Below are 14,303 nucleotides of genomic sequence, written 5' to 3' on the forward strand. Positions count from 1 at the left end.
CTCAAACAGTCACACTCCAAACTCTACTATGGACAAGACCAAAGAGCTGTCAAAGGACACCAGAAACAAAATTGTAGACCTGCACCAGGCTGGGAAGACTGAATCTTCAATAGGTAAGCAGCTTGGTTTGAAGAAATCAACTGTGGGAGCAATTATTAGGATATGGAAGAAATACCTGACCACTGATAATCTCCCCGATCTGGGGCTCCACGCAAGATCTCACCCCGTGGGGTCAAAATTATCACAAGAACGGTGAGCAAAAATCCCAGAACCACACGGGGGGACCTAGTGAATGACCTGCAGAGAGCTGGGACCAAAGTAACAAAGCCTACCATCAGTAACACACTACGCCGCCAGGGACTCAAATCCTGCAGTGCCAGACGTGTCCCCCTGCTTAAGCCAGTACATGTCCAGGCCCGTCTGAAGTTTGCTCGAGAGCATTTGGATGATCCAGAAGAAGATTGGGAGAATGTCATATGGTCAGATGAAACCAAAATATAACTTTCTGGTAAAAACTCAACTCGTCGTGTTTGGAGGACAAAGAATGCTGAGTTGCATCCAAAGAACACCATACCTACTGTGAAGCATGGGGGTGGAAACATCATGCTTTGGGGCTGTTTTTCTGCAATGGGACCAGGACGACTGATCCGTGTAAAGGAAAGAATGAATGGGGCCATGTATCGTGAGATTTTGAGTGAAAACCTCCTTCCATCAGCAAGGGCATTGAAGATGAAACGTCGCTGGGTCTTTCAGCATGACAATGATCCCAAACGAAGGAGTGGCTTCGTAAGAAGCATTTCAAGGTCCTGGAGTGGCCTAGCCAGAAAAAAACTGTCTATGACTTGGGTGACTGGAGTCTCTGACAATTTTACAGGCTTTCCTCTGACACCGCCTCATATATAGGTCCTGGGTGGTAGGAAGCTTGGCCCCAGTGATGTACTGGGCCGTATGCACTACCCTCTGTAGGGCCTTACGGTCAGATGCCGAGCAGTTGATGTACCAGGCAGTGATGCAACCAGTCAGGATGCTCTCGATGTTGCAGCTGTAGAACCTTTTGAGGATCTCAGGACCCATGCCAAATCTTTTCAGTCTCCTGAGGGGGAATAGATTTTGTCGTGCCCTCTTCACGACTGTCTTGGTGTGTTTGGACCATGATAGTTTGTTGGTGACACCAAGGAACTTGAAGCTCTCAACTCGCTCCACTACAGCCCAGTCGATGTTAATGGGGGCCTGTTCGGCCCGCCTTTTCCTGTAGTCCACAATCAGCTGCTTGTCTCACTCACGTTGAGGGAGAGGTTGTTGTCCTGGCACCACATCGCCAGTTCTCTAACCTCCTCCTTATAGGCTGTCTCATCGTTGTCTGTGATCAGGCCTACCACTGTTGTGTCATCAGCAAACTTAATGATGGTGTTGGAGTCGTGTTTGGCCATGCAGTCATGGGTGAACAGGGAGTACAGGAGGGGACTAAGTACACACCCCTGAGGGGCCCCAATTTGTTGTTGTTGTCTACCCTTGCCACCTGGGGGCAGCCCATCAGAAAGTCCAGGATCCAGTTGCAGAGGGAGGTGTTTAATCCCAGGGTACATAGCTTAGTGATGAGCTTCATAGGCACTATTGTGTTGAACGCTGAGCTGTAGTCAATGGACAGCATTCTCACATAGGTGTTCCTTTTGTCCAGGTGTGAAAGGTTTGTGATGAGTGCGATTGAGATTGCATCGTCTGTGGATCTGTTGGGTCTAGGGTTGGATGCTGTTGATGTGAGTCATGACCAACCTTTCAAAGCACTTCATGGCTACCTGCGTGAGTGCCACGGGGCGGTAATAATTTAGGCAGGTCACCTTCGCTTCCTTGGGCACAGGGACTATGGTGGTCTGTTTGAAACATGTAGGTATTACATACTCGGTCAGGGAGAGGTTGGAAATATCAGTGAAGACACTTGCCACTTGGGTCATGCTTTGAGTACACGTCCTGGTAATCCGTCTGGCTTTGCATGATATCCAGAGCGAATCCAAAAATGATTTGTGCATATAAGTGCTGAAAACTATATTTGTACTCTAAATTTAACAAGAACACATAAAGATTATGAAAGTTGTTGCAAACGTCAAATTTCAAAGTGTTTAAGGCATTTACTCCAAAATCTTAAGGTTAGGCATTAACTCTGAATGGTTAAGGTAAGGGTTAAGGTTTGGGATTGGCTTTAAATAAAAATCTCAAAAACAACTACTTGCTGGATTTGAACTTCCAACCTTTGTAATCAAAGGCAGATGCTCACACCCATCCGTCATCCAGCCACAATGCCCTATCAAAACCGAAACCTACTTGAAGTTAACATCGGTCACTGTTGCCCCTAGTGGCCGGTTTCCAGGTTTCCAGGTCCTCAGATGGACATCTAACACAGACTTTTATCATGGGTGACCTGTTTACTATCCATGTAGGGACCAGAAGTACTCTTAAGAATAGTGACAGAAGGAACATTCTGGGGGGACAGTTCACCAGTCCCCACAAGGACAAGGGCTATTTTAGGCCTAAGGGGTTAGGTTTAGGGTTACGTTTAGGAGTTAGGTTTAGGGTTACAATTTGGGTTAAGGGTTAGGTTTAGGCTTAGGTTTAGGAGTTAGGTTTAGGGTTTGCGGTTGGGGTTGGGGTTAACGTTAAGGGTTAGGGGAATGAATGGGAATCAATTGTTTGGTCTGAACAAGGATAGTAAAACAAACGTGTGTGTGTGTGTGTGTGTGTGTCTGCAGGAGCTGAGTGAGAGAGACAGCCTTGGGTCTCTAGCACATCACACCTATAACCCTATATGTTAAAGCACAGGAGACTCTGATGACTGCTCTGAAGAACCAACTTCAACTGAGATGTTTTGATATTTACAGCTTCAATTCATTTAAGGCAGCTTGTTTTCGAAGTTCAATGCAAAACGAGAACAACATATTTTTATTAGTAAAATTGTCATCTTGCAATTTTGAGAGCACCAGCAGAGAAAGAGGAGGATGAGGAAGGAATGAGTATGTCTGACCCAAAAGCTGAAAACCATTTAAGCAGTTTAACCGCTTTTGCCTGTTTGCATGTTTCAGTTTCAGGCTATACCATTTGATATATCTACATAAGTGTTTGGCGTGTCTCTAGGGTGGTGGGGAGAGTGAGGGAACTCAGGCCTAACTCTGTTGGAGTGCTTGAAAGTGTCTTGCAGAATCATTGAAGTTGTTGCTTTGTGAACTATTATTTCTGGGCTCCACATATTACCATAGCGGGGAAATACCTACTCTTCTGTCTATCCTCTTCCTCCTTTCTTTCTCTCTCCCGCTCTTTCTCCTCTTGCTCTTTATCTATCCTCTCTATCTTCTCTCTCCCTTCTCCATCCTCTTCTCTCAGACTCTGTCACTCTCTCTCTGTTATCTGTGCCCATCACTCTAAGGACTATTGTCGGAGCATGGAGCACAAGGTGAACAGGAGGGCCCGGAATGTTAAAGACGATTCTCATCAGCAATACCACCACACACAGAAACACACACAGGCCATCGAGCCAGATCCATATTCTCTCTCTCTCTCTCTCTCTCCGTGCCCCTAAGTAGTGGAACAGCCATTTATAATCACACACAAAGTGTGTATTGGATGCTGGTGTACATGTGTGATGGGCCAAGACGGCTTGTGAGTTGCACATGGGCTGCGGCGGACCAAATACCAAGACCTCGTAGTCGCTCAGTTTAGAATTCTGAGACCACGCTTGTTTAAAATAGTGTCATTTAAATGCGCCGCCGGGATGGCTTTGACAAGGCTGAGGATTAAATTATAGATGTAAGTAGCGTAAGTGTACTCTTGTAAGTATCTGTGTTGTAATTGCTTCCATTCAGTGTGCTGGGAGATCCACTGACAGCTTAATGGTGGGAACCACAGCTCTGGTGCACAGCACTGCCTGTCTGTCTGTCTGCAGCACACATGGATGAGTCTGAAATATAGACATCTGAAATGGCATGCTATTCACTGAAGTGGCACATCTGAAATGGCATGCTATTCACTGAAGTGGCACATCTGAAATGGCATCCTATTCACTGAAGTGGCACATCTGAAATGGCATCCTATTCACTGAAGTGGCACATCTGAAATGGCATCCTATTCACTGGGGGCGGCAGGGTAGCCTAGTGGGGTGGCAGGGTAGCCTAGTGGTTAGAGCGTTGGACTAGTAACCGGAAGGTTGCAAGTTCAAATCCCAGAGCTGACAAGGTACAAATCTGTCGTTCTGCCCCTGAACAGGCAGTTAACCCTCTGTTCCTAGGCCGTCATTGAAAATAAGAATTTGTTCTTAACTGACTTGCCTAGTTAAATAAAGGTAAAAAATAAAACTGAAGTGGCAAATCTGAAATGGCATGCTATTCACTGAAGTGGCAAATCTGAAATGGCATGCTATTCACTGAAGTGGCACATCTGAAATGGCATGCTATTCACTGAAGTGGCACATCTGAAATGGCATGCTATTCACTGAAGTGGCACATCTGAAATGGCATTCTATTCACTGAAGTATTTTCCCCTCCCCACTCAGACAGTTGTAGAAACATTCTTGCTTGGGAAATTGCTTTTGCAAGGTACTAAATTGTTACCCAGAAATGATTTGATATTGAGATACAAACCATAGCATTGGGCTTTTAACCAAGTGAGGTCTCTTTCAATGGAGCCCTGGATGGTCAAGAGGCAGTGTCAGATCCATGATACATCGACAAAACAATTACTGTTAAACCATAAGAGACTTGGAGATTTACAGTTAGTGATGTACTTAACGATTTTGTACAATCCAATGTGTGAGAAATCGAGCTCTCGCTCCATTAGAAGGTATCTGGCTAGTGTCGGGAAGAATCACCCATGGATTCTGTTTATGGCACCCCGATCCTGCTTTACCGTCCACACAGACCATAATCTCTCTTTGAGAAGGTCCATTCAACCTGATTCATCAAAGACTCAAATAATCACAGTTCTCCAGATCAGACTCCAAATGAGATAAATGCTCGGGAATACAGTTGCATATTCCTCCCCCATTCCCCCTTCAAATCATCGAGGAGGACATTCTAAGAGAAATCAAGTGCAATATATGGGCGCGTAACCGCCGTGCAACCCCACACAACACACCCTTCTGTTAGGGGGATGTGGGGGAGCATACAGTCGGTGGGGTTGGGTGGCGGGGGAAACACAGCTGGCGTGCGCGTGGATGCGCGCTGTGTTAAGAAGCAGTGCGGCTTCGTCTCTCCCAAGCCCGTACAGGAGTTGTAGCGATGAGACAAGATAGTAGCTACTCAAACAATTGGATACCATGAAAGAGGGGTAAAAAAAATAAAAAAATTAAAAAAATGTCTGCCTGTATAGTTGTGAATGTCTCGTGGAGCTCTAGCTTGGCTTCCTCGTTGGGAACTCACCTTTCATCTCATATTAATACTGTCGGTCTATGACAAACAGTGTTTTTTGTTTAAAATCTATTCATTGTTTTAGATGAATGGCTATAAATAGATGTGCTAAATGTGCTCCCGTCTGAGCTACGATGTAACGATTGCAGGCATGTGCTTTGTCAGTGGCTGCGATATAGGTTTCAGCTAGGAAGAGGGACATCCCAGCTTTAAGCGGTTTCACATTTTACATCATGCGTCACACAGGCATTTTGATCAACGTTGTCTACAGATAGATTTATAAGCTAAAATGTCAGTCGGAACCGGTACCAGAACCACACAGGTCCCCAAAACAGGGGACCTTACATCTAAGAGGTTTTAATATGGGCCTGAGGGATGGGGTGGAGGTTGCTCCGTAACTTGAGTCCTTGGTCTTATCGTAGGTCAATGGTATATGGGGTCCCCTGCCCATTAGGTCGCTATGGCCATGACTAATGGAAGAGATTGTAGTAGCATTTGGTCAGATGTTGTTCAGAGCGCTGTGTCCTAGGAATGAGGAGGCTGTTACTTCTGTTGGAGTTGAATGGTAACATGTTTTGTTTGTTGTCTTCACAGCAGATGCTGAATGACCACGAGGTGGCGTCCTCTCCGGAGAGCTGCTTCAAAAAGGTAAGACCTGTAGAGATGTATTGCTGCTTTTTGTTTGGTCACAGGTGCGGACAGTGTCAACATACGCTGTCACACCTGATGTCACCCTACTGTATATCGTCATTGTACACAGCCACACACTGACACTTTGATGCCACATACCTCCATCGTTTCAGATGTGAACTCTGTGTCAAACCACATATTATAGTTACAGATATATTCCCATTCCCATTCATTGGGAATACAGGCTGCCCAGCTTCCTATAACATGACCAGTGGATTGTTGTGCTGTGACTCTGAATGATGCTGTGCGGAGTGTGAGTGTGTATGTGTGTTTGTGTGAGAGCGAGGGAGAGGGAGAGAGATTCTCCATCATTGGTCTTTGTGTTGTCGATACGTCCTGTTGACCACGACACCAGCGGCCACATCTTTATGAGGTGATACATTTATTGAGAGGCGGGCCGTTGGCTTTTACGGACAGTGTTGCCGGGTCACGGCGGAAAAGGGAGAGAGTTCAAGTATAAAGATAATGGTGAAAGAACGATGGCTGGAGAGAGAAAGAAAGAAGAGAGGGAGGGACACGTTAGAAAAATCCATGGAAACCTATAGCCATGGTCCGGTCCACCCACTCCCGTCATGCATCCCAAATGGCAGCCTAATCCCTATTTATCAGGGTATAAAGTTAATGGTGTACGAACAATGGAAACCTATAGCCATGGTCCGGCCCACCCACTCCAGTCATGCATCCCAAATGGCAGCCTAATCCCTATTTATCAGGGTATAAAGTTAATGGTGTAAGAACAATGGAAACCTATAGCCATGGTCCGGTCCACCCACTCCAGTCATGCATCCCAAATGGCAGCCTAATCCCTATTTATCAGGGCCCATATGGCCCTGGTCAAAAGTAGAGCACTATATAGATGGGTTGGTTGTTTAGCAACAAAACTGATGCTTGCAAAACTGACAGGGTTGGCTAAGAATGTTAACAACATGTAAACGATATTTGGTCTCCAATTTTAATTAAAAACATAAATACAGTTGCACAATGAACACTTGTTGTCTCTCAAATACATAGTTACAGTTGTTGGTTAGCTAGCTAGCTATATTTTTTTTACATATTAGCATTGACATGAAATCAGTCAAAACACCTCAAAACAAGACATGGTATCAATAAAAATATTAAACTAGCTGAAATCAGCAACGATTCCCCACAGGGCAGTTTCTTGTCATTGTTGCAAGCCACCTGGCTATCCAGAATCACAATAACTTGCGATTCCCCACAGGGCAGTTTCTTGTCATTGTTGTAAGCCACCTGGCCATCCAGAATCACAATAATTTACGGACTTCGGCCCTATTACGGTAGCACACTGTTTTCCTGACGCTGTCAGCTAGCCCATCTATAGGGATAGTGTGCCCTTTGGGACTCATTCAAATCTCTCTATACCTCATCCAGTACATAGGATGAATACAATTTTAGGGGCTTCTCTGGGTTGGAGAGTGTCACCTGTCAGTGATATTTGAACTCGGCTTCACTACAGACCCTGGTTCAGCGGTCTAAGACACTGCATCTCAGTGCTAGAGGGCTCACTACAGACCCTGGTACAGCGGTCTAAGACACTGCATCTCAGTGCTGGAGGTGTCACTACAGACCCTTGTTCAGCGGTCTAAGATACTGCAACTCAGTGCTAGAGGCGTCACTACAGACCTTGGTTCAGAGGTCTAAGACACTGCATCTCAGTGCTGAAGGAGTCACTACAGACTCTGGTTCAGCGGTCTAAGGCACTGCATCTCAGTGTTAGAGGCGTCACTACAGACCCTGGTTCAGCGGTCTAAGACACTGCATCTCAGTGCTAGAGGAGTCACTACTGACCCTGGTTCAGTGGTCTAAGACACTGCATCTCAGTGTTAGAGGGGTCACTACAGTCACTGGTTCAGTGGTCTAAGACACTGCATCTCAGGTTGTTGATAGGATCAGCTGTGGCTGGCTTCTGGACAGCGATGACTGATTGATAATAATTTGTTATAAATTTGTTTTAAATGATCATCTGGAAGGATATTATAATCACTGCCACCGCTGCCGCACCACAGGGGCAGCCAATATCCCATAATCAGATATGCCCCCTGGTTACGAGTGAGTGGGGGGGGGGGGGGGGGGGGGGGGGTGATTGGGGGCGGGGGTAGGAGATGGGCTTTTCATCTCCCCAGGGACGGCAGGCAGCTGATGAATGATGACCAAGAGGAGCTGGAAATTAGAGTAGAATAAACAGGCCGGAAAGACAGGAGGGGCTGTTAACTATCTGTTGCAGGGAGGGAGAAACGGCCACAGAGAAGTCAGGCCCGTGGCCCCGAGGGGCCGACCAGAGGAGCAAGAATGTGGAGACCTCGTATAGACCCTCGTGACCATCACATACACAAACATGGATACGTACACAAACATGGATACGTGCATGAACAAGTAAAAGTAGCACTCTTAAGAAACAAATTAAGTAAGAATTTAAAAAAAGTATCCTGTCAGAAAGCTACTTGTATTTACACATTTTGTTTGGTCAATTTTTACATATTTTTTACAAACTCAGAAACAAAAAAAAAAGGCAATTAAGGTCACAGTTAAGAAAACATAGGACACTAAAGAGGCCTTTCTACTGACTCTGAAACACACCAAAAGAAAGATGCCCAGGGTCCCTGCTGATCTGCGTGAACGTACCTTAGGCATGCTGCAAGGAGACATGAGGACTGCAAATGTGTCAGGGCAATAAATTGCAATGTCCGAACTGTGAGACGACTAAGACAGTGCTACAGGGAGACAGGACGGACAGCGGATCGTCCTCGCAGTGGCAGACCACGTGTAACAACACCTGCACAGGATCCAAACATCGTACCTGCGGGACAGGTACAGGATGGCAACAAAAATTGCCTGAGTTACACCAGGATTGCACAATCCCTCCATCAGTGCTCAGACTGTCCGCAATAGGCTGAGAGAGGCTGGACTGAGGGCTTGTAGCCCTGTTGTAAGGCAGGTCCTCACTAGACATCACCGGCGACAGTGACGAGTCGCGGTTTTGTCTCATCAGGGTTGATGGTTGATTTCGCGTTTATCGTCGAAAGTATGAGCATTACAACAAAGCCTGTACTATGGAGCGGTATCGATTTGGAGGTGGAGGGTCGGTCATGGTCTGGGGTGGTGTGTCCCAGCATCATCGGACTGAGCTTGTTTGCATAGCAGGCAATCTCAACGCTGTGCGTTACAGGGAAGATATCCTCCCTCATGTGGTACCCTTCCTGCAGGCTTGTCCTGAAATGACCCTCCAGCATGACAATGCCACCAGCCTTACTGCTCGTTCTGTGTGTGATTTCCTGCAAGACAGGAATGTCAGTGTTCTGCCATGGCCAGCGAAGAGCCCCGATCTCAATCCCATTGAGCATGTCTGGGACCTGTTGGATCTGAGGGTGAGTGCTAGGGCCATTCCCCCCAGAAATGTCCGGGAACTTGCAGGTGCCTTGGTGGAAGAGTGGAGTAACATCTCACAGCAAGAACTGACACATCTGGTGCAGCCCATGAGGAGGAGATGCACTGCAGTACGTAATGCAGCTGGTGGCCACACCAGATACTGACTGTTACTTTTGATTTTGACCCCCCCATTGTTCATGGACATATTATTCCATTTATGTTAGTCACGTTTCTGTGCACTTGTTCAGTTTATATCTCAGTTGTTGAATCTTATGTTCAAACAAATATTTACACATGTTAAGTTTGCTGAAAATAAACACAGTTGACAGTGAGAGGATATTTCTTTTTTTGCTGAGTTCATGACAGCTAACAAAAATAACATTAACTTAATGCAATTGATTTAACATTACTATATTATTTAAGCCTGCCAGCACCACTTGTTGGCAAACCTCAGATCTAAACTCTCAGTAAGCTATTTTGACAGAAAATCTTGAAAAGCTATGTATGACATTTCATTAGTGTGTATTTGCCCTTTATAGGGATACTTCAAGCCAATACTAACAGTGCTAAATCCCCATAGACCTTCAGTCATTGTGCTAATGCTAGTTAGCATTGGCTCGTGAAACTACCTCTAACTTCCCTCATACTGGACACAGAGACATAAAAATGGTATCCATGGGTAAAGAGGCTCATTGCCAAAATCCCGAAATATCCCTTTAATTCTATCCCTTTAATTCTATCAAGAGACCGTTGTGTTTGGCTAGCGGTGTTTCTGTAGCCTAGTTTAAAAGCTACGATGTACAGCGATGTGCCTATGGCAGAGTTTGCTAAACAAATGCTGGTCAGACTGATACAAATCATCATGATATCGTTCTGCCAATTAGGTCAACTTTGCAGTAAGCATTACATTGGGAATGTTGTTTTGGAAAGCCTTAGCATTTTGCATACCCATTGTTGCCTTACCATTTACTGGTAGATATAAGTTCAAACATCTGTCCTACCTACCTGACCGCTATTTTTCTTTTGTGAGCTGCTCCAAGGACAACCAGTTGAGAGCTGTGTGCTCCTGATACCCTACAGATGGTAGCCTATTCCGCTCAGGCTGTGTGCTGCGCACGCACGTGTAATAAGTCCGGAGAGTTTCCAGTCTATATGACGAGCCCTGCGACATAATATATAATAATATAAATCTCTGTAAATTAAGTGGTTTTGTAAAATGTAACAGAGTAAAAAATAAGTTACTTCCTTCTAAAATTACTTGAGTTAGAGTACAAGTACAGGCCACAAAGAGTAACTGGAAAAGTACTAGTTCCTAAGTACATGTAGCACATTACTTGTAGCGAATTACTACCCACCTCTGCAGGGGGTATGCAGCCAGCAGTCAGGGATGAGTTGATGAGGGAAGTGAGGAATGGGAGAAGGTCTCCAGTGATGGGGCGGCAGGGTAGCCTAGTGGTTAGAGCGTTGGACTAGTAACCGGAAGGTTGCAAAACCCCCAAGCTGACAAGGTACAAATCTGTTGTTCTGCCCCTGAACAGGCAGTTAACCCACTGTTCCTAGGCCGTCACTGAAAATAAGAATTTGTTCTAAACTGACTTGCCTAGTTAAATAAAGGTTAAAAAAAATGGTCTGGAGGAGGGAAGGTGGGCAGGTTGTCAGGCAGCTGGACATAACTAGTCGTAGGATTTCATCGGGTGAGAGGGGAGGAAGAGGTCAAAGCGTAGTTCTGTCGGATCAGTGGGCTGAGTGATTAAGGAATGGATATCATCAACCTTTTTTTCAAAGTGTTTGACGAAGTCGTCCGCAGAGAGGGAGAAGGGAGGGGAAGGAGGTGGAGGATTAGGTAAGGAGCAGAAAGTGGAGGAGTTTCTCAAGGTGGAGGCAGAAGCTTGACATCTAGAGTGATAGAAAGCAGCTGTAACAGCAGATACAGAAGAAGAGAAGGAAGAGAGGAGGGAGTGGATGGATGGACGATATGTCCTCCAGAAGTTAAGTTTTCCTCTATTTCAGCTCAGCTGCCCACAGCCCTGTTCTGTGAGTACACAGTGGGTCACTCAGCCACAGAGCGGGAGGGGAATGTCGAGCCACCCCGGAAGAAAGGGGACAATGAGAGTCAAAGGATGCAGGAAGGGAGGAGAGTAGGGTCGAAGAGGTAGATTCAGGAGACAGGAGTGAGAAGTGTTTAGCAGAAGGGAGAGAGGATATCAGAGTAAGGAGTAGTGGGAGAGATGAAGAGAATATTGTGGCAGCACATGACCATCTCAGCCTTGTTGAGTGCAAATCGGCAGTCCCAAACGCTGCCGGAGACTAGCAATGTCACATGGTTTGTGCGAGCAGGGTATACTAAATTAGAAGGGTTTCAGCTAAGGGGTGAGAAGCAGCTGTAAAACCTACAGGGAGAGGAGCGAACTGGGATAGAAAACACATGCATACTTGACTGCTGGGAGACGAGAAGCAAGTACAGGGTATTTATTTAATGAATAAACAGAGAGGAAACAGCGTCTGGACAAGGGACACATAACAACATTAATGCTGAAAGAAACTGAGGAAGTGACAGATATAGGGGAGGTAATTAACAACGTGATGGAGTCCATGTGAGTCCGATGAAGCGCTGATGCACGTAACGATGGTGACAGGTGTCCGTAATGATATGCAGCCTGGCGACCTCGAGCACCAGAGGGGGGAAGCGGGAGCAGACATGACATTTGACAAAGCTACAAAATAACAAAATGAGATCATCAGAAGATAACTAGGTAAGATACTCATGCAAGAGAGTGGTGTGGAGCCTTCCTCTCTTTGATGCTGACACCACCATGCTTCAACATAGAGATGGTGCCAGTTTCATCAGACCAGAGAATCTTGTTTCTCATGGTCTGAGAGTCTTTAGGTACCATTTGGCAAACTCCAAGCATGCTGTTATGTGCCTTTTACTGGGGAGTGGCTTCCTTTTGGTCAATCTACCATAAATACCTAATTGGTGTAGTGCTGCAGAGATGTTTGTCCTTCTGGAATGTTCTCCCATCTCCACTGAGGAACACTAGAGCTCTGTCAGAGTGACCATGGGTTTCTTGGTCGCCTCCCAGAGACCCTTCTAACCCTATTGCTCAGTTTGGCTGGGCAGCCAGCTCTAAGAGTCTTGGTGGCTCCAAACTTCTTCCATTTAAGAATGAAGGAGGCCACTGTGTTCTTGGGGATCGTCAATGCTGCAGACATTTTTTTGGTACCCTTCCCCAGATCTGTGCCTCAATACAATCCTGTCTCGGAGCTCTACGAACAAATCCTTCGACCTCATGGCTTGGTTTTTGCTCTATATGCAACATCAACTGTTGGACCTTATATAGGCAGGTGTGTGCCTTTCCAAATCATATCCAATTCATTGAATTTACCACAACTGGACTGTAATCAAGTTGTAGAAACATCTCAAGGATGATCAATGGAAACAGGATGCACCTGAGCTCAATTGTGGGTCTCATAGCAAAGGGACTTTAAAACATTTTTATAAAACCTGTTGTTTTTGCTTTGTCATTATGGGATATTGTGTGTAGATTGCTGATGATTTGTTATTTTATTTATCAATTTTAAATTAAGGCTGTAACATAACAAAATGTGAAAAAAGTCAAGGGGTCTGAATACCTTCCGAAGGCACTGTACCTAAATACGGTATGCTAAGGTAGAAATGGCAACATGATATACAGAAAATAAGGCCTTTACTTTGATAGGAACACACACACGTCCAACGTTATTATTTGCAAGGAAAACAACAAAGAAGGCAATGCGGGCACCAGCATGGGAATGAATGAAGAGGCGGAGCAGAAGGAGGTGAGGAGGGGGAAAGAAGGAGAAAGGCAAGTGGAGAGGCACTGGGCAGCTGGGGGATGGGGGACAGGGGGACAGGCATCAGTTGGTATGGCATCAAGCATACTGTATTTGTATAACCTTCCTGAACAAGCCTGATGTGACAAGCTCACATTCTGTGAAACAAGTGTCAGCACAGTGGTCGATCTGGTTTCACAGGGGTTTTCTATTTAACAACAATATGGAGTATCATTTTGGATATTTGCATCATGTGTTTGGACATAATGATCCATCTCCTAAGGATCTCAGTCTGTTCAATAGCCAGACCTCTCACACGACCCAGCTCCTATCAGCTTCCATCTTCCATCAGTTGTGCCATAAAGCTACCTCCTATGGTAACATGGCATGACCACAATCACACAATAGGATAAACAGATCTTGGACCAGACCTATGTCACTTATCTGCCAGTCAATGTTCACCCACCTATCCTGTGTGTGTGTTTGTTAGTGTGTGTCCTGTGTTGTGCTCACCTGGCCTGTGAGGGTATGTCCTGAGGCCTCAGCAACATATTGTCCAGTCTCTTGAGTCCCTGCCTTTCCTTGTCACCGTGGGGACAGCTTCCACAGTGTCCTCATCACAAAAGTCTAAGAGCTGACAGTCCACCACACTGTGTGTGAGTGAGAGAGAGAGAGAGTATTTAAAACACATACACATAACAACGCTGCTGGGTTTTTAACGCTCACATACCTCCAGGGTTTCCCTCTGCTTTCACACATGGGGAGGTGTCTTTATGTAATGGGTGTGTGTATGCTTGTTAGCAAGAGAATGTATGTGATTGAGACAGAGAGTTTGGTATTTTTAAGAGAGATAGTTGTGTGTGTGTGTGTGAGTTCCCTCAATACTGGACACAGTTGAAAGCACTGAATTAACAGGGTTGGGAATTGATAGTGAGTCAATTGATTATGAAATTGGTCCGGAAACAAGTTCTGGAAAATGTTTAGTAGATAATATTGGTCAATATTTGTGAATCTAAAAGGCGCGCA

The 14,303-nt window shown here is 45.5% G+C and overlaps 1 protein-coding gene across 1 annotated transcript in view; it reads left to right on the plus strand.

Annotated features, from left to right (window-relative positions):
- The window catches only part of LOC149976661 (histone-lysine N-methyltransferase PRDM16-like), a 193,676-nt gene extending 185,070 nt beyond the window's left edge, over window positions 1–8,606 (plus strand). Inside the window, exon 3 of the mRNA XM_090202613.1 lies at window positions 5,985–8,606. Within this exon, the coding sequence (XP_090058739.1) occupies window positions 5,985–6,161 (177 nt within the window). The 3' untranslated portion in view covers window positions 6,162–8,606. The remainder of the gene's footprint in view (window positions 1–5,984) is intronic.
- Window positions 8,607–14,303: the final 5,697 nt, after the last annotated feature.

The sequence above is a fragment of the Oncorhynchus mykiss genome, chromosome 16 (genome assembly GCF_057628025.1).
Source record: "Oncorhynchus mykiss isolate SJ-2025 chromosome 16, ASM5762802v1, whole genome shotgun sequence".
Taxonomy (NCBI): Eukaryota; Metazoa; Chordata; class Actinopteri; order Salmoniformes; family Salmonidae; genus Oncorhynchus; species Oncorhynchus mykiss.